The sequence below is a fragment of the Penicillium argentinense genome (genome assembly GCF_028826775.1).
Source record: "Penicillium argentinense strain IBT 30761 chromosome Unknown utg000011l_segment0_segment0, whole genome shotgun sequence".
In the NCBI taxonomy this organism is placed as follows: Eukaryota; Fungi; Ascomycota; class Eurotiomycetes; order Eurotiales; family Aspergillaceae; genus Penicillium; species Penicillium argentinense.
The window spans coordinates 693,704-718,397 of record NW_026622670.1 but is presented as its reverse complement, the minus strand read 5'-3'; the positions used below and the strand labels follow the sequence as shown (position 1 = coordinate 718,397).

At 50.2% G+C, this 24,694-nt stretch overlaps 7 protein-coding genes across 7 annotated transcripts; 4 read left to right on the top strand and 3 right to left on the bottom strand.

Annotated features, from left to right (window-relative positions):
• Positions 1-701: 701 nt before the first annotated feature.
• N7532_011277 (glycoside hydrolase family 35 protein) lies at positions 702-3,568 on the top strand (the record flags this gene model as incomplete). Its single annotated transcript, XM_056623768.1, has 3 exons — positions 702-1,332; positions 1,391-1,674; positions 1,730-3,568. 3 exons carry the CDS (start codon positions 702-704, stop codon positions 3,566-3,568), a joined length of 2,754 nt encoding a protein of 917 aa, XP_056468756.1.
• Positions 3,569-3,978: 410 nt separating this feature from the next.
• On the bottom strand, positions 3,979-5,224 carry N7532_011276 (putative glycosyl hydrolase; the record flags this gene model as incomplete). Its single annotated transcript, XM_056623767.1, has 3 exons — positions 3,979-4,387; positions 4,451-4,707; positions 4,763-5,224. The coding sequence occupies 3 exons, from the start codon at positions 5,222-5,224 to the stop codon at positions 3,979-3,981; spliced, it is 1,128 nt and encodes a 375-aa protein (XP_056468755.1).
• A 1,395-nt stretch (positions 5,225-6,619) lies between these two features.
• Positions 6,620-8,433, bottom strand: N7532_011275 (putative isoamyl alcohol oxidase; the record flags this gene model as incomplete). Its single annotated transcript, XM_056623766.1, has 3 exons — positions 6,620-7,862; positions 7,915-8,115; positions 8,198-8,433. The coding sequence occupies 3 exons, from the start codon at positions 8,431-8,433 to the stop codon at positions 6,620-6,622; spliced, it is 1,680 nt and encodes a 559-aa protein (XP_056468754.1).
• Positions 8,434-9,405: 972 nt separating this feature from the next.
• On the top strand, positions 9,406-10,693 carry N7532_011274 (uncharacterized protein; the record flags this gene model as incomplete). The annotated part of the gene is made up of 4 exons (XM_056623765.1): positions 9,406-9,558; positions 9,619-9,991; positions 10,051-10,168; positions 10,222-10,693. 4 exons carry the CDS (start codon positions 9,406-9,408, stop codon positions 10,691-10,693), a joined length of 1,116 nt encoding a protein of 371 aa, XP_056468753.1.
• A 4,024-nt stretch (positions 10,694-14,717) lies between these two features.
• Positions 14,718-19,611, top strand: N7532_011273 (reverse transcriptase family protein; the record flags this gene model as incomplete). The annotated part of the gene is made up of 3 exons (XM_056623764.1): positions 14,718-15,603; positions 16,368-19,528; positions 19,582-19,611. 3 exons carry the CDS (start codon positions 14,718-14,720, stop codon positions 19,609-19,611), a joined length of 4,077 nt encoding a protein of 1,358 aa, XP_056468752.1.
• Positions 19,612-19,818: 207 nt separating this feature from the next.
• N7532_011272 (DUF3716 domain-containing protein) lies at positions 19,819-20,826 on the bottom strand (the record flags this gene model as incomplete). The annotated part of the gene is made up of 1 exon (XM_056623763.1): positions 19,819-20,826. The coding sequence occupies one exon, from the start codon at positions 20,824-20,826 to the stop codon at positions 19,819-19,821; it is 1,008 nt and encodes a 335-aa protein (XP_056468751.1).
• Positions 20,827-22,128: 1,302 nt separating this feature from the next.
• N7532_011271 (GNAT family N-acetyltransferase) lies at positions 22,129-22,623 on the top strand (the record flags this gene model as incomplete). Its single annotated transcript, XM_056623762.1, has 1 exon — positions 22,129-22,623. The coding sequence occupies one exon, from the start codon at positions 22,129-22,131 to the stop codon at positions 22,621-22,623; it is 495 nt and encodes a 164-aa protein (XP_056468750.1).
• Between the last annotated feature and the right edge of the window lie 2,071 nt (positions 22,624-24,694).

Below are 24,694 nucleotides of genomic sequence, written 5' to 3'. Positions count from 1 at the left end.
GGTGCTTGACATGAGAAAGTCGAGAGGCGGGCGGGGAGAGCGAGAGATGCGGAGATGATCGAGACATGATGTCATGGCCTGCTGCGGTCAGGTGAAGCCGTGATGAGTAACACACCTTATTGCATTTAGCCTTTTTTTTTGCTGGGCAGCATCTGTTTGTTTTACGATTTAATTAAATTATTATTGTTGCTTAGCTCGAGTGGAAGGGGAGCGTATGCTGCAGAGTGCGGAGGCGGGGATTTAGCCGATCATTGTGCCAGGGCCGGACTATGGAAATCTTCCCTCAATCAGCTGCGTTGATTCAGAGAGCTCCCCCACAAAACCCCATGTAACAAGCAATGAAAATGCGGGGATCGAGCGTTCTGGTCTTTATGATTCGAGAAAGTGGTGATTTAAAATGTCAACACCTAGCCAAAGCTGGTGTCAAGGGAAGAGCACACTTCTACCGCGTGTTTTGACTGCACATTGCTTTTGCAGATGTCTCCCTCGAGCTCATTAGCAGCTGTTACTTTATGGCTTCCTGGAGTACTTCTACTCTTGGTTCTGCATCTTAACACCGCCCTTGCAACCCTCGTCGGGACAAGCAATGGCTTACAAGACTTGGTGAGTCTACTGTCTCTCCGACAATTAACTCAACCTCTAACCCACCAAAAAAGGTAACATGGGACAAACACTCGATCATCATCCGAGGCGAGCGCCTGATGCTCTTCTCAGGCGAATTCCACCCCTTCCGTCTCCCAGTCCCAGGGCTGTGGCTCGACGTGTTCCAAAAGATCAAAAGCATGGGCTTCAACGGCGTCTCCTTCTACACCGACTGGAATCTCCTCGAGGGCAACCCCGGTCACATTTTCACGGAAGGGATTTGGAGTCTGGAGCGCTTCTTCGAGGCTGCCAGTGAAGCAGGCATATACCTCATCGCCCGACCCGGTCCGTACATCAACGCAGAAGTCACGGCAGGCGGCATTCCCGGTTGGGTCTTACGCATCAACGCAACAATTCGCTGCGATGACCCTGAATACCTCAACGCAACGACGAAGTATATGTCTACCGTGGCAAACGTGATTGAGAGAGCACAGATTACTCATGGCGGCCCAGTCGTCCTGGTGCAGCCGGAAAATGAATATGCTACCTGGCCCGACGTTTCGGAGGCGGATTTCCCGACAACGATGAATCGGGAGTACATGTATCATGTCGAAAAGCAGCTGCTTGACGCTGGGATAACTGTTCCGCTTATTGTGAATGATAACAAAGCGCTGGGATACTGGGCTCCAGGGTCTGGCCTTGGAGCGATGGATATTTATGGAATTGACGCGTATCCCTTGCGTTACGATTGTGAGTTGCGAATCATGCAGTGACGACAGAACAGACTGATGATTGAAATCTATAAAAGGTGGAAATCCAACATTCTGGCCGACGTATCGATTTCCCTACAACTGGCAGGTTCTTCATGAGGAACAGAGCCCGAAGACCCCCTTCGCCATTGCCGAGTTCCAGGGCGGATCTGGAGGAGGCTGGTACAATTGCAACCTTCCCCTTTGCTTTGACCGAGACTTACTTCGAAACAGGGAAGGCGTTGTGGAAGAAAAGTGTGCAGAACTAGTCAATGAAGAAGCTGTTCGCGTCGTTTACAAGAACAACTACGGTTTTGGGGTCAAGATATTCAACATCTACATGGTATATCCATCGCCTACATCACCCTTCATGGGCAGTCTCTCTAATACCCTATCAGACATACGGCGGCACCAACTGGGGCAACCTAGGCTACCAGGGCGGCTATACCTCCTACGACTACGGCGCAGCAATTACAGAGAACAGAGAAATATTCCGCGAAAAGTACAGCGAGCAAAAACTGGAAGCGAACTTCCTAAAAGCATCACCAGCATACCTGACAGCGACACCAGAGCCGGGCATCAACGGTTCCTACGGCGTCCCGGAACCAATCGCGGTAACGCCGCTTCGTGGCAACAGCACGCAAACCAACTTCTACCTGATCCGACATGCCAACTTCAGCTCCCTGTCAAGCACAGAATATACCCTTGAACTTCCGACAAGCATCGGAAACATCACCATACCTCAGCTGGGAGGCAACCTCGTGCTCAATAGGCGAGATTCTAAATTCCACGTCACGGATTACGATCTCGGCGGCGTTAACCTGATCTACACTACCGCAGAGATATTGACACGGGCGCGCGGGACCGGATCAGCACGTGTGCTGATTCTTCATGGTGGATCCGGCGAGACACATGAGTTTGCCTTGCATCGTCGTCTTGGGAATCCGACTGTTGCTGAGGGTTCTGATGTGACTATCACATTGAAAGATGAGGCGTACGTAGTACAATGGCATGTCAAGCCCCAACGCCGTGTCATTCGCGTGTCGAATGTGGAAATATATCTCCTTTGGCGGAATGAAGCGTATGCTTACTGGCCGATGGAACTTGAAGCTGCAGCACCGATTGGTAATTACACGTCGCCATCCAAGGATGTTGCCGTTATCAAGGGTGGATATCTCATTCGTTCCGTTCAGATTACGCACAACGAGATCAGACTCGTGGGAGATGTGAATACCACTACGGAGATCGAAGTTGTCTCCACCCCGACGAAGAACTTGAACAAGATCGTCTTCAATGGGGAAAGTCTGCAGACGTCACGATCAAAGCTGGGAAAACTCACAGCAACCGTCGCATACAAGTACCCAGCGCTGAAAATCCCCGATCTGGTCAACCTAGAATGGAAGTTCATCAATTCCCTACCTGAGATCGATCCCTCATACGACGACTCAGCTTGGACATCCTGCACGAAGCAGAGCACCAACAACCCCCGACAACTAAACACCCCGACAAACATGTATTCCATGGACTACGGGTTTCACACCGGATCCCTCCTTTACCGCGGCCACTTCGTCGCAAATGGCCTGGAGACATCACTGTCCCTAAACGTATCCGGCGGAACCGGTTTCGGACACTCCGTCTGGCTGAATCGTACCTTCCTCGGATCCTGGACCGGCGCAGGCTCAAACACCACCACCGTTCAAGAATTCGCATTCGCAAATCTTACCCTTGATCAGCCGTACGTCCTAACCGTACTGATCGACGATATGGGTCAAGACGAGGAAGCGCCAGGTACAGATGCGATTAAATTTCCCCACGGGATCTTCAATTATGAGCTGTCACACCATCTGAAGTCTGATATATCGTGGAAGATGACTGGAAACCTTGGTGGGGAGCAGTATGCAGATCTAGTTCGGGGCCCACGGAATGAAGGCGCGATGTACGCTGAACGACAGGGGTATCACTACCCGGAGCCACCGGATGCAAGCTGGAAATCATTTAATCCTATCAAGGATGGACTGTCTGAAGCAGGGGTTGGATTTTTCACGACCTCCTTCAGTCTCGATATTCCGCTGGGCTGGGATGTCCCCATGAGCTTTGTGTTCAATCAGTCTTCTGCGGGTACCACGGGATTGAATTATCGATGCCAATTATTTGTTAATGGGTACCAGTTTGGCAAATACAGTAAGTGGTTCATTTATCGATTCATTGGACATAGACTAATATGTTGCAGTCAATAATCTCGGCCCGCAAGTATCCTTCCCCGTGCCTGAGGGTATACTGAACCACAATGGGCTCAACTACATTGCACTGACTCTCTGGGCACAAGATGAGCAAGGCGCAAGGCTGGGTGGGTTGGATCTGGTTCCCTCAGCTGTCATCCGCTCGGGCTACACAAAGCCGGATCCCGCGCCGCAACCTTCTTGGGTTGCACGGGGAGGGGCGTACTAGGGGTATCACAGGGGTGTTGGGGGTTGGAGGGAGGGGAGGGGTTCTTTGGGCAATGAGCTCGGCACCCAATAGGGCATGAACGAATAACAGAACCACATTAATTATGTTCCCGTGGGCAGTTTCCATCACGACAACGAGGTTTTAGTCTCAAACGATGCTTTTAAGGCCGTAAATATCATAAAATTCCATGACCATAACATCAAAGCGAAGCAGCAGCAACAAGCGCATCAAACGCCGAACTATGCGTAGAAGCATCCAGCTTGCCCATCGTAGGCGGACCAGCCCAATTAACCCCAAACTGGCCCTGTTCATTGCGATCACGTTTCCAAATACTCTCGGCCGAGTTGACGATAACAGACTTGTAGAGATCATGCGGCGAGGCCGAGTGCAACATCAGCAGGTTTCGCATGAAGATCCCCTTGAATTGCGTTGCGTCGGGCTCACAGCTGCTCGTCTCACAGAAGTCGTGGATGACGTGGTTGGAGTCGGCGAGGGTCGCGATTGCGGCTTTGGCGATTGTGTTGGCCGATTCAAGGTAGGTGTTGTTCGGAGACGCGTGGTTTAGTTCGACCAGGCCACCGAGGATCACGCCCTGGTTGTAGGACCATCTATACAGGGAGATGTTAGTGGTAGAAACTTGAAGGGAGAAGGATTGGGGGGGGGGGACGTACACTGTCTGTCCGTTGTTCTGGCAGTTGTCCAAGAGTCCGTCGTTGATGGTGTTGTTTTCGCCGAAGAAGCCTTGCGCCGCGAACCAATCCCATTCCTTGCGCGCCCAGCGCACGTAGTCTTCTTTTCTGGATGGGACACGGTTGGCTAGGTGTGCGGCGACGGAGAGGAAGAGTTCGTTCGTGATGGCGTTCACATAGTCACTAGTCGGGTTCCATGGGAGACCGCCGCCGCCGCATCGAGTACCCCACGCCTTGGTCTGGACTTATTAGCAAAAGGGCGTATTTATCACGAAAAAGAAAAAGTATGCATACCAGGGCAGCGAAAATATCCTCCGCCAGGGAGAGGTAAGTGTTATCCTCAGTAACATCGTAAGCCGCAATCCAAGCCAGCGCCCACCACCCATCATCATCATACGCAGAATCAAGCCAATCCGAAACATTCGCCGAGCTCACAGCACGAGGAACAAAATCACGCTTCGCATTCGCCTTGGTCTCCGGACCGGGATGCGGGTTCTGCGGCGGGGCCTTGATCAACGTGTTGTTGAAGACATAGTTGGCCGTCTCCATCACTGATGGATCAATAGATGCCAAATCCGCGATGGCCGTCATGCAATTCGCGCCATTCCACCATCCAATTGTATCCCAAAGCCCGGTGCCATCGTTATACCAGTCCTGCAGCGTGAGCAGGCCTTCTTCGGCGCGGTCGCGTGCTTCGTTGGCGGTTGCGACTGGCAGGAGGGAGATTAATACCGGGGCAAGACGCGTGAACAACATTTTGACGAAGGGGGAATGGGAATGTGCCAGCACAATGACCTACCAGATCCAGAGGAAGAGGAATTGCTTTATATGAGCGCGCGGTGCCTGGACACATCAGCAGCCAAATAAATATACATTCTTCTTTTCTTGTTTTGGACGATGTTATTGGCCCTGCCAGCGCTGGATGTAGGGCAGGCCCACTGATGCGCCGATGCGAACCCCTGATCTGCAGATCGACCTCATCAAGGACGGGGATGCGCAGTGCGCAGAAACATGCTTACTGCGGGAGATGCGGACTGCTCGGATCGGAGGACGGTTGATTTGTGAATTGACGTGATCCGATCAAGGGATGCAGAGTGCGACCTCAATTGCTAGTGCGATGCGCTGAGATGTGCTGGGTTGCTGCTGTGAACATCTCCACGGTCTGATCGAGCCCCTTGCACCGACCCGCTTTATGCAGTGCCTTGCGGAGTGCTCATAATGTCGCGGCATGAGGGCTCGGCGGTTTGAGATCGAGCCCCTGATTCCAGAAGATGTGTGTACCTGTAGAAGAATGGGTAGCCAAATGTGACACCTCTATTTACCGGTCCGTTGTGGATCTCCATCTCTATCAACTCTTCAGGTCAGGCAGCATTGTAGTACTTTTGAATCGATCGGAAACTCCAGAATGATTGGCCAATCCTTAGCGCTCGCGAGGTATGCCTTCGGTGAGTCTTCAAGGGGCCAGCCCAACTCATCAGCTCCGACCAGATCCTCCACCCCGCTGTCACCTTGCCGCTTCGCACCGATGACCTACCTCTACCTACCACTGGGGTAGTAACCCAGACATGCCGGAAAATAGCTTGGTCTGCATGAGACACGCATGTCACAAATCACCACATGTCCATGCGCGAGCAGCCTGACGTCAGACCTGCGATTCTACAGCTGCAGTCGCGAGCGCTAAGTGTCTTACAGCGTGCATAGTACCCAGCGGCTATTGTCCACGTTGAAAAGTAGCTTGTGGAGAACCCCATTCTGTCTTCGAATATTCTCCTTGAGACATGGCATTGTCGATGAATAACTATTTGAGGTCCTGGCGTTATGACTGAAAATTTTTTTTTTTTTTTTTTTTTTTTTTAAATCCAGTGAGACATTCAGTTGGATAGCGGTGTGGTTAAGGTAGGGGGGAACCAGCCACGTTGGAGAATTCAGCGGAGAAGCATCGCTGGAGAATACTTGGCTTGACCGAATGGGGGAAGCCGTGGGAGAAGTTCGGAAATATCATGCAAATGCTGATTCAACATTAAACATTCGTCTATAGCACAATCATGTCTCGTGATCTATATACGAGGGTAGTACCTCCCATCTATTTATGATACACTGCCAGCCTGACAACGATTATTAGTTTATGTGAGCCACAAACCCTGTCCGATCCTAAGCACGGCACATCCGTCCCGACTCAGAAACAGTCCAAGCATCACTTCCAACACCCTCGAATGCATAGAAGAAGCCCTGGGGATCCCACTTCTGTTTAACCTTCAGCAGCGGCGCGTAATTGCTGCCGAAAAACGTCTCCTTCCAGTTCGGCTGGCGGAAGTTGGCCTCATTCTGGTAGCAGCCGCTGCCAGGGGTAATCGCTTCCAGCTGCGGCACATACTCATTCGTCATCTTGAACTGATCCGCCACCATCTGCGACCACGGCGCAGTCTCGTTCCAGGCGGTGCCGATCTGCATCGTGACGGCGGCGTTGCGGAGGGCCGGGAAGACGGCGCTGGAGACATTGCCGGGGCTCGACACGTCCATGCCGACGCCGACGGCGATCACGCCGTTTTGGGTCAGGTTGCGCAGCACATTGGCCATGCCGGCGGAGTTGTTCTCGAGGGTGTCGCGCGGGATCAGCCGGCCGCCGTACTGGTAGGAGGAGACGGCAAGGTTACCCCAGGGCAGCGGGCCCATGTACTTGTTGTAGTGGTCGTAGTAGGAGTCGAATTGGGTGAAGGAGGTCTTGTATTGCACGCCCAGCTTGGTGAGGGTGCGCAGGAAGGGGGCTAGGATGGCCTCGGCCTCGTCGGAGGTCTGGTTGTAGGCTGTCAGAGGGCTGATGATGAAGACCTGGGCAGTCATCTGGTAGATGACGGTGGCGCCCTGGTCGATCATCTTGGGAAGGGCGTGGTGGAACTCGGCGACGGCCTTGTAGAAGGTGTCGGTGGTGATGTTGGCAGCTGTGAACTGTACGCCAGCACCGCCGATAGTGGCATCCTCGTGTGCCTTGACGGTCATGCTCACGACGACGCCGTAGTTGCCGCCACCACCACCACTGAGAGCCCAGAAGAGGTCCGCGTTGTGCGCGCGAGAAGCAATCACGCGCTTTCCAGTTGCGGTGATCACCTCGAATTCGAGCGTCTGGTCGGCGCCCAAACCGAACTCGGTGCTAAGGGCGCTGTGGCCACCTCCCTGGGTGTAGCCACCGGCGAGACCAACGGTGGGACATTCACCGGTCACGATGACTCGTCCCTTGGCCCGGGCAGCCTCGAGGATCTGATAACCCATGACACCAGCACCGACCTTGAAGGCAGGACCATGGTAGGCAGCGTCAGACCACTCCTTGTACTCGATGTCATTAAGGTAGTGTGTCCAGACTGACAAGGCCCCAGCTCCGGTCGAGCGGCCCAGATAGCTTATCCAAAGGTCAGCATTGATGCTGGATGGAGGTTGACTGGGGAACTTACTCATGGCCGGTGTTCTTGATGACGAAACGGATGTTGTTCTCGCGGGCAAAGTTGACAGCCGCGACGACGTCCTTGCTGGAAGAAACATTCACTGCATAATTGACATAGTTGCCCAGGGTGCAGGGCCGGCTCTTGGCTGCGAAGGGATCACAGCTCTGGTTGGCAAAGTAGGTCTGCATCACCGACGAAGACGAGGCCAGGCTACGGCAGGAGCGGTTAGTCTCATTGAACACATCACAACAACCCAAATTCAGGGCTTGTATAGACTCCAGCATAAACTTACTGTACCTGAGGCTCGGTCCAGTTGGCCCGCAGGGTCGCGCAGGCCACCGCATCATAGTTGGGCGCATGACAGGGAGAGCCGATAGGGACGGTTGCAACCAGGCGACCACCCACGGTGCTGTTGAGCGATGCCCATGCCGACGCCGCGGGCCAGCAGCTCTCGGTCGGTAGGCAATGGCAGGACTCAGCAGCCACCGTTGAGGCGAGAGCCGCGAGCGTTGGGAGCCAGAGCTTCATGGTGGAGATTGAGGAGGAGAAGTTCGAGGGTCGCAATGGGTGGTAAGTTTGCCGATCAGTAGGTCTATTATATGGGGGTCGCTGCCCTTCCTCGGCTGCACGATGGCAAATGCTCAAAGATGCAATTTCAGAGGCTGTCGGAGATGTTCCCCAGTGCGTCTAGGATGGAAATTAATTTGGGACCTGGCTTGGGCCTGGCTGGGGGGCCGGTGGAGAGGGATTCACCGGGGGGTTAGCCGAGCCAGAAATCCCATGGAGGCCATGCTGCAGGTGCAGTGGTTCGCTGCATCTCGGTAGTTGATCTGTACACAAGCCGATGCTGCTCCTATCAATTTTACCCAGCGGTACTCCTGTGGCAATTGACGCCAGCGATGCAGTCATGGCCTACGGAAATGGAAATGCGTAACGGAAAGGGCAATCTTCTAGAAACCACACACTCGTTAAGGCTGGGTGCCCGGAAAGCCACGGAGCTTGTCCATACTCTTTGGGCCGAATGGGGTAAGCATTTCAAGGCACACCCGGACTCCGGGCGATTGAGTGTCTCAGATCGACGGTCTCTAGCCCTATCACGGCGATCCCCTTGGGCCAAAGTGGAGCAGTTAATCGATCAGAGTTCGCCCGGTCCAAGGAATTATTGATGCGGCAGCCACATTTGTCGAGCTGAGAGAAATTCCACGGAAGACACATACAGTTATTGGCTGCTCATCCCAATCCAACCAAGGGTACACCGCGTTTAGCAGCGTCGGGGGTCACCCAATGGCTGGGTGGCTGCACAAAATCGGTGACACTGCGCCAGACCCGAGCCTCCTCCCCGAAAGGCCCAAATTTCCAGCCAGGAGACTCTGGAAACCCCGAAAAAAGTGTAATCGCTATCGTCGACCCTGTCCGAGTTTCTTCTTAATTGAAACAACCTCGCTGCCATGTCCTGAAGACCTCGATCATCCCCAGACTCTGTGCCCGGCCGCATCGACAATGACTGACACCACGCCGAACCATGGCCCAGCCCTGGAACGGGGCATCTGGGTCGCGGTGATCATTGCCGCGCTGATCGTAATTCTCCGCGTCTTCGCGAAAATCAAGATCAACCGCTTCAACGTGGACGATGTCTTGATGATCATCGCATCGGTATAGGGTTTTCATGATGTTCTGGTACGATGAGACACTAACGATACACTATGTGCTTAGATCTCGGCAATTGCCTCAACCGTTTTCTTAACGCTCTCCGTTCAGCACGGCTTTGGGAAGCCCCTCGGCGATCCATTCACCCATGACACCTCGCTGGTGTTGAAGTATATCGCCATTCAGATCCCCATCGTCACCCTGAGCACTACCATCGCCCGAACGTCCTTTATCATATACCTGGTCGCGGTGCTCGGGACGAAGAAGGCATACCAGATCTCACTATGGATTGTGTTGGCGATTCAACTGGCCGGAAACATTGCGTCGGCGGTGCTCCCGCTGAGCATCTGCAAGAATGTCAATATCCTGTGGGATCCCACCGTCAAGACCACCTGCGGTGATGATGCGGCTGTGATCAAATTTGCCTATTTCTCCAACAGTGAGTACACTATCCGAGAGGAACAGTGTCCGGTTCATGTCTAATCCAATCTGCACCAGCGTTCAACTCGGCCACCGACTTGTTCCTGGCCGTCTTCCCGACCGTGGTCTTCTGGAACCTCAACCTAAAGCTCCGGATCAAAATCAGTCTGATCGTGCTTCTCAGCTTGGGCATTGTGTAAGTTCTCTTTATCCCTAACTTCTTCCAGCTTCAACTAAAACTGTGACCAGCGCAATGGTCGCCTCAATCATCAAAACCACCAAACTTGACACCCTCCCCAGCATCACCAACCTAGGCACAACAGGCGGCATCGAGCTCATCCGCTGGGGCTACGTCGAAAACGCAATCATTATCATCACGTCCTCGATCCCCTGCATCCGACCGCTGATCATCTCCTCCGTCCGCAAATTTTCCAGTATCACGCGTTCCTACGAGCTGAGCCACCGCCAAACAGCCCAGAATGATAATACGCAATCGCGCAAGATCCGCAGCAATCTCAGCAACTTGAAACGGCCGCGCGACGTGGAGCATGGCAGTGTCGACCGCATCTTAGAACAGAGTCAAACGACGCATAGCGGTACCTTTTTCTCGAGTGAGCCTGAGTCCCCGCGCGGTGTGCATCCGAGTATTATGAAGCAGGTTGATATTGAGGTGATTTCTGATGATGAAGCTTCAAGATCCGATACCACGCGCCGTACATGAGTCCGAGCACGATTTGTATAAAGATGTATATAGATAAAGTTTGTATTTTATGGTGTTAGCGCATTACGAAATTCTTTCGAATATCATGACCGTCTAAATGTAGTCTGCGTGAATACTCCTTGCTTCAGATGCTCAATACGTACTATCAGATCGCGTCAAAGAACACACTCGGAATACCCGACGTCGCTGAGCCCACGAAACTCGAGCTATACCCCCTGCGCCACCGTTATCACGTCAGATAAAATCAGCCCGGAAAAAGATCCAATTGGATGCCATGAAGGAATTCCTAAAACGAGTTTTGCATTCGTTTCGCGGTGGGTGCTATCCCGGCTTGGCTTTTGGGTCTGGCCTAAATCATAGGTGACAAGGAGATTGTTCCTTTAGTGTAGTCTACTCCACGGGGGATTTACGAATCTTCATTGGGCTTCGCCGATGGTCCCCAAGGTAGTATTCGTCGCGGAAGCTTTTTTTTGATGTTGCGACACCGTGAGGACCTTGGAGACTTGAAGGAGCGATCGGAGGCCGAGGTCGGGGTTTGATGCTAATGCATCATGCACATACGCCAGACTCTCCGCCTCGGGTTGCCAGATGCCATGTGGTTGATGGTTAACGAATATGCATTGACCGGACAGTGACACGGTGCATGTTCCTTATATGGGCATTCTAATCATATCACAATGCATGGACTTGGGCATCAGGAACAACGGTGTCAACTACATACGCTTGATCAGAATATGAGCCTTGGTCACGCACAACGACGTTGAAAAAGTCAGCGTCAGCACCTACAAGGCAGCAAGGTTATCCTCTCCACCAACGTCCTATAAGCGTAACAAATCCTCCAGCCATGAAGCCACCAAACCCACGATTTAAATACTGTACAGAAGTGGATTGTGCTCCTTCGGCCCCATAGTGCCCCGGTGGGTTCGGATTCAAACCATGTCCGAGCTCGGGTGGAGCACTGCTCGGCCAGGTACCCGTTTAGTCTAGCCTGTCAATAGTGAGCAAGTAGCTGAACCATCGAACCATGATGGAAAATATCAAACCGGGTCTGGGTCTAGTATCTTTAGTAGCTGTGAATAATTCAAGTATCTTAACTCGAATCTCTCGACTCTTGTAGTAGCACCTGCATTCAGTTGCTCGTTCTGCTGCTGGATTATCTTGCGCTTTGTTATCTGTCGATCGCTGTGCAACGAATCCCATTTTTGCGACCGAGCCAGGCCGTTGACGCTTCAGTGATTTTAACCCCGACTCAAAAACTGGCGCATATCTGATGCAGATATTAACGCAACCCCGCATACTCAGCTCCCTTCAATGTTGTCTCAGGATTGCTTTGCGGTGGTAATGCACGCCGCGATTGACAGGTATGATGTTGCTCCCTATCACATAGATGTAAGGGCACTGAGTATGGCTGTTGGTTGGCCCCTGTTAAATGTTGAGTCAGCTTAGTAGATCACAATCCAGCCGAGGTTGAGGAATATGATCTGTGATTTTCGTTTGATTCTTTTCGGATTTCGGACCCAAAACTTGGGACGGCACATCCGTGAAATACGACGATATATATCCTAGTGTACGACCTCAACTAAACCGCTAAGCATCCATGGAAGCTTTGAGCGCTCGAGTAAAAGGTGTCAAAAAAATGAAATAAAATAAAATAAAATAAAATAAAATAAAATAAAATAAAATAAAATAAAATAAAATAAAATTTAAAAGAGGCACTCTGCTGCAATGATTCCGAAAACATTTCTCTAGGCAACCATTGGTCTCATGGTTGATAATTGATCAATGCTCAATGCCGTGTGGAAGCAAACTGTGAATACTCATGATGTTTTCCATCTTCATCTGTGGTACGGTATGTGTGAAGTGAACGCCCAAGAAGCATTATCCACCACGCGTCCGAGGCCAGCCACGTGGCTGCGAGATTATTGTTTGGTGTCTATGCTTATCTTTCAAAGTTGAGCCGCCCGGTATCGCGGACGATAGCGGCCACTGGGCCAACCACTATCGTATTTGCATCCGGGCTAAGATTTGATGGGTAATTGGTATTTGGGCTATTTCCTACAGGGTGGTCTGTAACAGGACTGTACTACACCAGTATAGCATTCATATCATTATGGTGAGTTGAAACACACGAGTATACTTGGTCCATGCGCCATGCCCTATAGCTATCGTAAATTTAAGGCTGTTATGACTAAACAAAAGCCTGGTTTTGTAACATAATCAACGGGCGAGTGACGCACACGGGCGAGTGACGCACCCCAAAACACCATAGTAAATGCGATAAATGATATTGTCATGTCTCAACAACCACATCCTGTGGAATCTACTTTGGAAGCTAGCTAGCATAATTGAAGATTCTGAGTACTGTAGTGGACCCTAAATTTAAAATTTCATGGGGGGATATATATTTACATGCTCAAGGTCGAGATTACCTTGTAATTTTTTGTAATCATACCAAGATGATAATTAAAATAATTGATATGAACCTATGTTGCCTTTGATGATTAGGAAAGACTTGAGATAAATTCTGAAGTCATGTAAGTCTATGGTTGCTGAGATATGATGTTGTAATTTATCGCATTTATTATGGTGTTTTGGGGTGCGTCACTCGCCCGTGTGCGTCACTCACCTGTTGATTACGTTATTTGCTGGGAGCTAAGAGTATATTAAAGTGTTATGCTCCTTTAGCTGACTAGGAAATCACTCTTCTTCTACTGACTAGCTCACTATAATTAACCTAACTATAGATTCTAAATAATTAAGGAAGGCAGATTAAGAGAATTAGACACTGTGTGCTTAGGGTATAAGTCTGGTGAGCTTGAGGGTTCAGGCAGATTGACTTAGGATCCGAGTTTAGTTGACTTATGTGTGCAGGACGGTTGGTGGTTGGTGGTGGTGACAAATTTCCCACACATATTAAGATTGTGATATTTGGCACAGAATACGCGGTATGGTCTGGTACTGACAACCCTGGTTAGGTCAGTCAGTACAGTGTGGAACAGGCTTACTAAGTTCCATTCGGAATACTGAATCTCCGATTCAGTACGCTAGTGTATATAAGACCGTATGCCCCAGATAGTTTTCAGAACTAGACAATCCCTTCTGTTGAGTTATCACATCTGGTAGCATGTCCTACTAGGCCTGCCTCCTACGGCAGGCCCAGTGGTGTGTTGGCCGGCGGGCAACTGCTCGTTCTGATGAGCTTCGGCCAAAGCTCTTCGGAATATGCGAGCTTTGTTTACTCGCCATCAACTTCGGTCTACGTGCCCAAGTTCGATCAAGGGCCTGAACAGGAGACTGAGGGTGCCAGATAAGGAGCAGGAATGAGAATACTCTTCCACAGTTGGACTACCATGAGATGTGGGAGCACCATTTACCCCGGAATAAGGACAGTCAACTCCTCCCGTGACGCTCGGTACACATCGAGGACGTCATGAAATCTTATTTCGAGCGGGGAAACGCCTCAGGAAGCCGCTAGGAGCGAGCAAGGCTAGTGGAAGCGTGTGTTTTGTCCCTCATTCTGAAGCCTATGACGACCTCTTGTGGAAAGAACGGCAAGTCGACACTGTTCTTGAACGCCCATTGGTAGGCGTTGGCTACTGAGATGCGGACTCAGTGAATACGAGAGGACCCCCTCAGTTGAAATCTCCTTGTCAACATGAAGTGGAAGTGCTATTTCGAGGGCATAAATAGTGCCTCGGAATCGGCTGAGAAAGAGTGTCTATGAGAACAACTCATAGTGACCATCCAGTCGGAAAGAACCATCCTATACTGAATTTTATCTTATGTCTTCAATTTTGTTCTGCGTTTCTTTGATACTGCTTCTTCAATCTTTTATTCTGTTGATCGTTCTTATACAATCCCTATGTCCAATCAAGGAGACCTTATGGAATCGGGCGAAACCACGGGTCCTACCCAAGGGACGATACCGGAGACCATTGGTACCCCAGGGGCCGTTCCGAACCCCCAATTGTCACGAGCCATATCACCTGGGACAATGCAAGCTCTGCATGCACTCCCAGCAGACATGGCGGAAGCCCAGTACGTTCAGTGGCTATCCGCTACAAACCCGACAGCCCAGGTCCAAACCATCAAGGCCTTGGCGTGGGGGATCCAGGAAGGTCAGCGCCGACAGGAGGAACAACAAAGAGCTACCGAAGCGGCAGCCAACGTTCCGAGTAACTCCTCAGGATCAGCCATCCGTGGAACAGCTAGCACAGCTGGACTCCTTCCTGGGAGAGCAGATTGGGAGACTCGGAAGGCACTCCTCAAGGACCTAGTGGGAATCCCTGAGTACTTGGGGCAATTCAAGGACGATGCGGCGCGCAAATGGATACTCGCGTGTGAGCGCCACTTCCAGGATGTGGAAGGGCTTACCGAAGTCGAGATCTCAGATACTCAGAAAATTATTGCAGCCAAATCGAATCTCCGGAAAGCTGCCGAAGACCGATGGCGGGTCATGTACGGAAGAAAATCAATTCAAGGCATGCAATGGGAAGAGTTCAAAACTTGGGTTGAAGAACAATTCAGTGAATACCTCAGTCCGGAAAAGAGGTATGCCAAATACCGAAGGATGACCCAGGGGAACCAAACTCCTTTTCATAAGTATGCAGCCGACCTACGCCAAGCGGCAGACGATCTGGAATTCAGAAATATGTCCGAAGACCTGATGATAGCGGATCTGATTCATGGTGCCAAGGCAGATCTCCAGGTCCGGTGGCATGCTTTACCAAAGCATCCTACCGAATGGAACGCCGTTGTGAAAGCCTTTGTGGGCCTGGAAGAGGGAGCTACTAGAGGACATGCTGTATCAATAACAGGTGACCCTATGGACCTCTCATACATGCAAGGTGCACCGCTAGGATCCACTTCAGGGAGGAAGAAAGAATTCAAACAGACATCAGAGAAGAAGGGTGAGCAGTCAAAGCCCAGGATTCCAAGAGGCCGTTGTTTCAATTGCGGCCTGTCTGGACATTACAAAAGAGACTGCCAAACCTCAAGGAGGAAAACGCAGAACACAATGACATCGCCGTCGGGAAAAGTGAGTGGTCGGTAAATGTGGAGGCATTGATCGACCAAATGGACAAAGCCTCTAGACAGAAGCCTCTGGAAGTACAGGATCTTCTGGATCCTGAGTACTCATCAGATTCAGAAACTGCAATTTCGGATTCTGATTCAGAGACTGTAGTGTCGGAACGAGAGCTTTTGGACGCGAGCCTCAACGTTATAGGAGACTCGCTGATCTATTTCGCAGGGACGGTAAGACAGGGAACAGCTAGACCAACCGCTGTTAAGATACTCCTTGATTCAGGAGCCTCCCACACCTTTGCGTCACAAAGGTTAGTGCGGAGAATGGGGGGAGAGATTCAGTATCAGAAAGGTGGGAGATCGCTTTCGGTACGATTACCGGATGGCGGACAGATCCCCACCCATGGATCCTTTACAGTCCTTGTAAGGATTGGAGGATGGTTCGGAAGGATCAATGTCTGGGTTCTTGATATCCCAGAACATGATATGATCCTAGGCAGAGACTTCCTTCGGAAATACGACCCGCGGCTAAGTTGGCGTACTTCGCAAATGCGGATTCGAGATGACCAAGGAAGGGAACATACGGTGCTGCCGCTGCAGGGCAGCCCGGTTGTCACGAAGGGCATAGCTTCGTTCGACTTGCTTACAGGAAAGCAAGTGAGACGCGCTCTGAGGAAGCGCATTACTCAGGCCTATCTTTTTCTTGTGCAGCCTACACAAGATGAGGCTGAGGGTTCGGAATTCAAGCTGGTCGTTCCGCACCATGACGACTCGAGAGTTAGGGAGATTCTTCTGAAGCATCAGAAGGTCTTTCCGGAAGAATTGCCGAAGGAGCTACCGCCAGAACGTGACCACGCGCATGAGGTGGATACAGGGGACGCCAACCCTGTGAATATTAATGCATATCCGCTTTCCGTGGAGAAATTGGATGAGTTGGGCCGCCAAATTGAGGATCTGATTCAGAAGGGCCTGATCCAACCGTCCGCAAGTCCATGGGGGTTCCCAGTCGTTTTTGTTCGGAAACCGGACAATAAATGGAGGATGTGTATTGATTACCGAGCACTGAACGAGGTCACTTTGAAGAATGGTTATCCCTTACCGAGGGTTCAAGAACTCCTTGATATCATCGGTAAGGCTAAATTCTTGTCAAAGATTGACCTGGCGTCGGGATATTGGCAGGTTCGTATGGAAGAATCCGCCATTCCGAAGACAGCTTTCAACACAGTCTGGGGGAAATTCGAATGGCTCGCCATGCCATTCGGGCTGTGCAATGCACCCGCCACATTCCAGACTTTGATGAATCAAACCTTACAGCCACTTCTCGGAAAGTGTGTGGTTGTGTATCTGGACGACATCTTAATCTTTTCTGAATCAATGAATGACCATTACCGACATCTTGACCAGGTCCTACAGCTATTGGAACAGCAACAATTATATGCACGACCGCAAAAGTGCATATTTGCTACCCAGCAACTAGAGTTCTGTGGTCATATCGTCGGAAATGGAACAGTTCGTACCCAACCAGAAAAGATCAAAGTCATCCAGGAATGGCCACGGCCAAGGAATGTGCACGAAGTTCGACAGTTCCTTGGTCTCGCCACATATTATCGACGGTTTATCCGAAGCTTCGCACGAATTGCAGCACCGCTACATGAGCTTCTAAAAGAAGCTGATGCTCAGCTTCGGGTAAAAAAATTTCGTCCTGTCAGATGGAACACCGCAGCAGGATTGGCTTTTCGGAATCTTAAGGAAGCCATGGTTACTGCACCGGTTCTGATGCAGCCAGACCGACTCAAACCCTTCATTATCGAGACCGATGCATCAGAATGGGCTATCGGTTTCGTACTGTATCAAGAAGGCGAGGATCAAAAGTTGCATCCAGTAGCATTTGACGGTCGAAAATTGAGTACCGCAGAACTGAATTATCCGGTCCATGAAAAGGAGCTGCTTGCAATCAAGGAAGCACTCCGACTGTGGGATCGATACATCGAGAACGGAACCACCACAAGAATCATCACAGACCATGCCAGCCTGCAATACCTCCAGACAACTAAAACATATAGCAAGCGACTGGCTAGATGGGTGGATGAATTTCAGCAGTATGACCTTAAGATTCAGTACCGAAAGGGGTCAGAAGCTGTGGTTCCAGATGCAATCAGTCGGCGGCCGGATTTCGTCGAAGACACACCAGCCAATATAGCTCAAGATCGCCCTGACTGGGTGGCTCAGTTAAACACTCTTACAGTAGGGGATTTTTCAGAACAAGACTGGCTCAAAGCCACTGAGGAATTCTTGCGTTCTGGACACCTCCCTACCAACAAGAAGCTGAGCCGATACGTCAGAAAATTTGCACCACACCTCGGCTACAGAACAGTGAAATTACCAATGAGAGCTGATGCGGACACTAACCGTCAACTGGTTTTCACACATGCTGACGGGGTGGTGGCACCATATCTTGAAATGCCCCTCCGAGAGGATTTCGTGCGCAGAATGCACGAGGAATTTGGACACTTGGGATATCCTGGTCTTCAGGGAGTAACACGGCCCCGCGCCTGGTGGCCGACAATACGAACTGACATCCAGGAAACTGTTAAGAGATGTCCAAACTGTCAGGTTGCCCAGGGATTAAACGAATCCCTGGAAAGAGAGACTGCACAGCACCTTGTGAAGGAAGGAATCCGTCCGTTTGAAAGGTGGGGGATCGATCTTGTGGGTCGCTTACCGAAGACTCCGAACGGTAACCAATGGATCATCACCGCCATTGATTACGCTACTGGTTGGACTGTGGCTCGTGCTGTACCGGATGCCACGGAAGAAACCATTGGCCAGTTCTTACACGAGGATATCTTCATTCAATACGGTGCACCACGGGAAATAATTACCGACAATGGCCGGAACCTGATTGCTAAAGCAGTGGAATATTACATCAAACTTTTGAAAGCCAAGCACCGGACCACCACCCCGTATCACCCCAGAACGAACGGGAAAGTTGAAAACTTTAACGGGATACTGGGCCGGATGCTGACAAAATACCTAATGGGTAAACCAACCCGACTGTGGGATGAATACCTACCGCAAGCTCTTTTTGCCGCAAGGGTTCATGAACATAGTGTGCTCGGTGTGAGCCCGTACTATCTGGTGTACGGAGAACATCCAAGGATTCCGAGTGACGAGAATTCGGAATGGGACGACTCAGTAGGACCTTTCCAAGATTGGGAAGATCGAGTCCGTCTGATAAATCATGCGCGGTCTAAAGCAAATGAGCTTCTGTTAAATCGAGCTATCAAAACCCAGAGAATTAGGGATGAAGCTGTGACCAAAACGAGTTTCAAACCAGGACAATGGGTATTGCTTCGGAATGAGTATCGACAGAAGCTGGATTGCCGCTGGTACGGCCCCTACCAGATCTTGAAGGCGCATCCATTGGGCACATATGCGCTGGCCGAACCAGGAGGAAGGGTCTTGAGGAATTTGATCAACGGAGCGAGGCTTATCGAAGCGCAAGTTGATAATCCAGATAGGCTGTGGACATCGTCACTAGCAAAGCGGGCTATTCAAAAAGCGGGCTACACGCTACACAAACCACAGGAAATTCGCAAGATCCTAGACAGCGAGGAGCCTACACCCCCCTCATACTCAGAACTCTCCACCATCACCAGAGCTGAGTGGGAAGCACGTGAACGTTCAGGGGAACATTCAGTTTCAGTGGGGGAGGATGAGGCTATCACGGAACGTGTCATTTCGAAGAAACGAATGAAGCAGCAACGTACCGTGAGGGCTGTCAAATCTTCCGCAGCAAAAGGCCCTGCTGTAAGTAAAGAAGATACAGAAGGAGCGGAAACTCGTAAAACTAGGGCTGCTAGAAAGGTTACCGAACGACAATTGAATACTGAATTGGATTCATTTCAATACAGTACATCTGGCCGACGCCAGGAGGGCAGGAGCGCTCTGGAGATACTGAAACCCATCCGGAAATCCACGCGCCAAAGGAAGCTAACCAAAGACCGAAACCCTGACTTGATCCAGTATTAAGAAGAGACAGATTCAACCATGTCCACTACGACTCTTAGTTCTGCTCTCTCTCTGATTCCGAAAGACCACTACCTCTGAGTAGGTGGCTTCTGGGTTAGAAGTTGGATCCGACGTCCAATTCGGTATGCAGCCCATGTCGCTCGTTGGCGAACTGAAGTGCGCGGATGCTCCTGAATATTGGAACGGACTCGAACACGACGAGAACCCCTAGTTAAGCCATGGGAATGGCCTCCCGGAGTGGAACTAGCTCCATATCCTCGGAAAACACCAGAACGGGATTGACCATTGTGGCCTTGAGTAACAGGGGCAGTAGGCTGTTCCAAATGCCGGATCACTGTGCCAGAACGAGGTGGAGCGGTCTTGGCCAAAGCTTTGGTACGACCTCGTCGCTGAACCGTTGAAGGAGCAGAGCCTATAGCTGCAAGGGATTCAGAATTCTCGTACGCCCTTATCCAGAGAGGACGCATGGTACGGAAGCTGCATTTGGCTCCTCCATCCAGAAAGGCACAACACAGACAACTACCCTGGAACATCAGAGTGTTGCTGTCATCTATCGCCACACGGCAGCTCTCAAAGGAACCTTTTCCAGAGGAACAGTAGCTACACTCCTCACCCAGAGGTGCAAGCTGTCCGAAACGCTGCGCCATTGCTGCTCGGCGCTGTTGAGCGCGGTTGCAGTTTTTGAACTGTGGAATACCATCCACCACCCTCCAATCCACGTACCGAGGTTGCTCAGGCAGCTTCCTAATTACCGCTCGGTCTGCATCGGTAGTGAATGATGAAAGAAGGGGATTTCCTCTCATATCAATGCACCACTCTGCTAGTTTGGTTGTTGGAAGACCGGAATATTGGAAAAACGGAACCTGGCTTTGAAAACGCAGAAGCCAACGAGGAACTGGAGAAGATGTTTCAATATTCTCCTCCTCAGGAACCGTCCGTTCTTCTTCTTCTTCTTCTTCCTCGTCTTCTTCCTCTTCCTCCTCTTCCTCTGCTTCTTCCTGGTGAGAGGGCAGCGTTCCGTCACGTAAGGAGCGAGGATCCCCAGAAACCGAATCTCCGCTCTGAGAACCGGCCATGATGGCGGGTTCTGGCGACCACAAGCATTCCAGTCGCTCACGGGCCGCTGACACAGCAGCTTCCTCCAGGCTGTCCGAAGCCGCTCGGGCAGCTGAGGGACTGACGATGGTGATGAGTGGTTGAATGTTTACAGACGGAGACAGAAGAGCCTTTTCACTCCTTATAAGGCTAACGTCCCTTACCCACTGATTTTCCATAACACATTCCTTGATACCGTCTTTGATTCGGTGACCAAACGTTCTTTGATCTCTTTGAATCACTACTGAAAGGATTATCCTTCAATAGGTGGATATGGAGATGATACTGGTACAGAACAAAGACGTGGAGTACCGAATCCCTGCTCTTCCCTGAACTAATTTCGGTACTCTTTGTTTGACATGCTTACTCCGGTTCTGATTACTACCCAATTGCTATCTGAGTTCCTCCCGTCTTTGATCTCGAGGGCGAGCTCGAATCTAGTGGGGGAGGATGTGATATTTGGCACAGAATACGCGGTATGGTCTGGTACTGACAACCCTGGTTAGGTCAGTCAGTACAGTGTGGAACAGGCTTACTAAGTTCCATTCGGAATACTGAATCTCCGATTCAGTACGCTAGTGTATATAAGACCGTATGCCCCAGATAGTTTTCAGAACTAGACAATCCCTTCTGTTGAGTTATCACAAGATTATCATCACGTAATTGAGGTGCGTATCAAAAATGTGTTAATTACACCAGCCTAATTCTGCCGGTCAAATTGCTAATTGCGCATTAATTTTAGGCCAAAATAAACTTAGGCCGAATACCGATACCATATTAGTTGACCAGTGGCCGCTATCGTCCACCGTAGCCCGGAGGTTTCCTTTGTTTCTGGGACACCTCGAGAGTTGCCGTTGACAGCTCGGCCACTTGATAGTATCACGTGACAAAGATACAACAATGTTGTGGCTAAGATATCCTTTCCTTAGGAGTACGCATCCATATTTCCTCATTCTGTTCTGGTGAAGACCAGACATCTACTATGATTTTCATTTTCAAAGAGCAGCATGTCGATGGCCCTCCAAGTCATCTGGCATTGTTGTCCGTGACTGCACCACCCCTCACAACGCTTGGCAGTTTTCCCCAGACGTCCGTGCGACAAGATATCCTCGTGAGTCATCCTCGGGCTAATCTATCGCAAACCTTGCTATTCATCGATGTAATAACATTGATACTTAAATTCTATGAGAAAAGCTGCTGTCAAATTCAGCAGTACCTACTCAATACATCCAGACGAGCAACGAGCAACCGATATTGCTCTGGGTATGGTTACCTTCCCCACAATGTCCGACCATCCTCGACCTCAAGCTCTCCAAGATGGTGCCATAATTTCAGCGGCCACAGATGAAGATGTGCTGTCCATAAAAAGGATTGTGGATTTGGCATATTCGAAATACATTGATCGAATCGGGAAACCCCCAGCCCCTATGACTGAGGACTATCACGAGGTCATCCGTACGCACAATGTTCTTGTCGTGAGAGACAAGGAACTTACACCGCTAGGGGCGATTATATTCTCTTTGGACAAAGAGTCCAAAATGATCAAGATCAAGAACTTGGTGGTCAACCCGGCGGCCCAGGGGCGTGGCTACGGACGTGTCCTGATGGAAAGGGTCGAGGGAACCGCGCGACATTTAGGCATCACAGCACTTGAGCTCTACACGAATGTCAAGATGTACGAGAATGTTGGAATGTATCCCAAGATGGGGTTCTTGGAAAGTGGAAGGAGGGTTGAAGCTGGTTTTGAGCGAGTTTACTTTCGCAAAGAATTGGCATGAGATACAACAAAACGGGAAGCTATGATGAAAGATATCTGCGGCATGTTTCAGCCGATAGCGAATTCGCTATTTTGTCTCATTAGATATATGGCCCTAGAATGGCAACATGAGCCTGGTCCTGTTGCGATCCATTGACAAGGCGTAAAGACCGAGAAGACATGCCAACAAGGACAAAATTTTGTCATTAGTCACCTTCAAAGAATTCCACACGCTGATAAACATACACAAAGAGCAGTACCGCCTGCATTGAGGAGTGGTGGGCAGGCAAATGCGCTGGGGCAACAACCGACGTTGAGTCCGGAGCTGATGAGAGTAAAGTGGACAGCGCACTATGATTTTGTCATGTATCTGAAAGAAAGATATTTTGATAGCAGAAGTTACGCATTGTCCTGTGATATTGCAGTACGTTTTGTTCTTGGGACCCAAGTTGCATGTACCATTGACACAACTCTGCGAAGCAGTGCACTACACGATTGTAGAGAATAAGTTAGCAGGTGTATTGAAAATATCAAGTAGAGTAGACGATAACTTACAGTTCGCCCGTATAAACCGCAATTCCTTAGCTCGTATGTCGTATTAGTACACGCTCCACCGCAGCATTTACCAGTAGTCCTGTTGCACTATGAAGCGAACTGTGAGTTTGATAAAAGATAGTCGTTCGTCTTACCAGTGTCCCACATGCGCCGCAATTGGCTGCGCTTGTATTACGACTAACATATTGCCTACTACAGCAGATTGGGGCGCCGGCAGGGCACGTTGAACTTGAGTCAGTTTTGCCAGCAATATCAATTGCCGGATATTGCACGAAACTTAAAATTGTGCCACAAGCTCCACAGTTCCTATCATCGGTGAGAACGTTGGTACAGTTCCCAGTACAGCAACTTGGTGATGTCTCCAGGCACTGAGGCAAAAGCTTAGCCTGGGTGAAAATTTGGGTTGGTGATCAGATGATACTGACAGTATAGTTGCAGGCACCAATGTCAGAGGATTTGTGGACAAGCTCGTGCATATTCCTGCACAGCAAGTAGGCGATGTAGTGCTGCACTAAGTATCCTCATTAGCAAGGACCAATAGAATGCGTTCCTTTGGGAGGTGACTGGATTGGTGATAACACATACCGTATCGCCGCAAGAACCACAGTTGTTTCTATCAGTGAGAATATTAGTGCAGGTAGGAATGCAGCATGTTGGTGTTGTAATAATGGCACACTATCCTCTCATTCATTTTCGAATGCAGACGCAGGGAGGCTCCTGCAGTTCGATGGCATATGCCGCAATTCAGAGGATTAGTTGCTATGTTAGTTTAAATTCCGGAGCAGCAATTGGGGCTTTTCAGCGGACACTGGGAGAAATGATTTCCCTGTTAAAGGGCTCAATATCAAATACGTTTACGAGGACAGAGAGCCTACGATATGGTTGCATATTCCGCAGTTTGTGGGCGTTGTGTTGGTAATATACAGACCCCGGGGCACCAAGTGGCTGCGTTACAGAGCACTGGTGGCTGAGCTCAAGGTAGGTTTTGATCCGCCAGATATTGTTGGAGGGACTGACGGTTATATTGCAAGCGCCGTATCTAGTTGGATTAATGCTCAAATTGACACATGTTCCGCCGCATCAGGTTGGCGTAAAAGCAGTACCCTAGAGAGAACATCAGTAGAGAATTCAGAATGAGGGAGGAGTGAGAAGGGGGATTATTAGAGAATATTCAATATAAGATACTCACAATGTTAGCGTAAAAGCCACACGTCGATAAATTGGTGGTAAGGCTAGTGCAATTCCTGAGCAGCAATTTGGTGACATTGCCGGACACATCGAAGAGTATATGAGAAATGGAATCCTGGACGTGGAGCTTTCAAAAACAGTCTCACCGCATTAGTGCAGCTACCGCATGTTGAGGCTGAAGTATTCAGGTTTGTACAGACTCCCGAGTAGCATATTTGCTTGGTTGCCGTGCACTTGATGACAATTCGAGTTTAGCAAACCATTTAATCCATTGTTGCCTTCATCCCTTCACCCGAAGAAAGTGACGAGAACACTTACAAATGTGGTGCATGATCCACATTTTGAAGGGC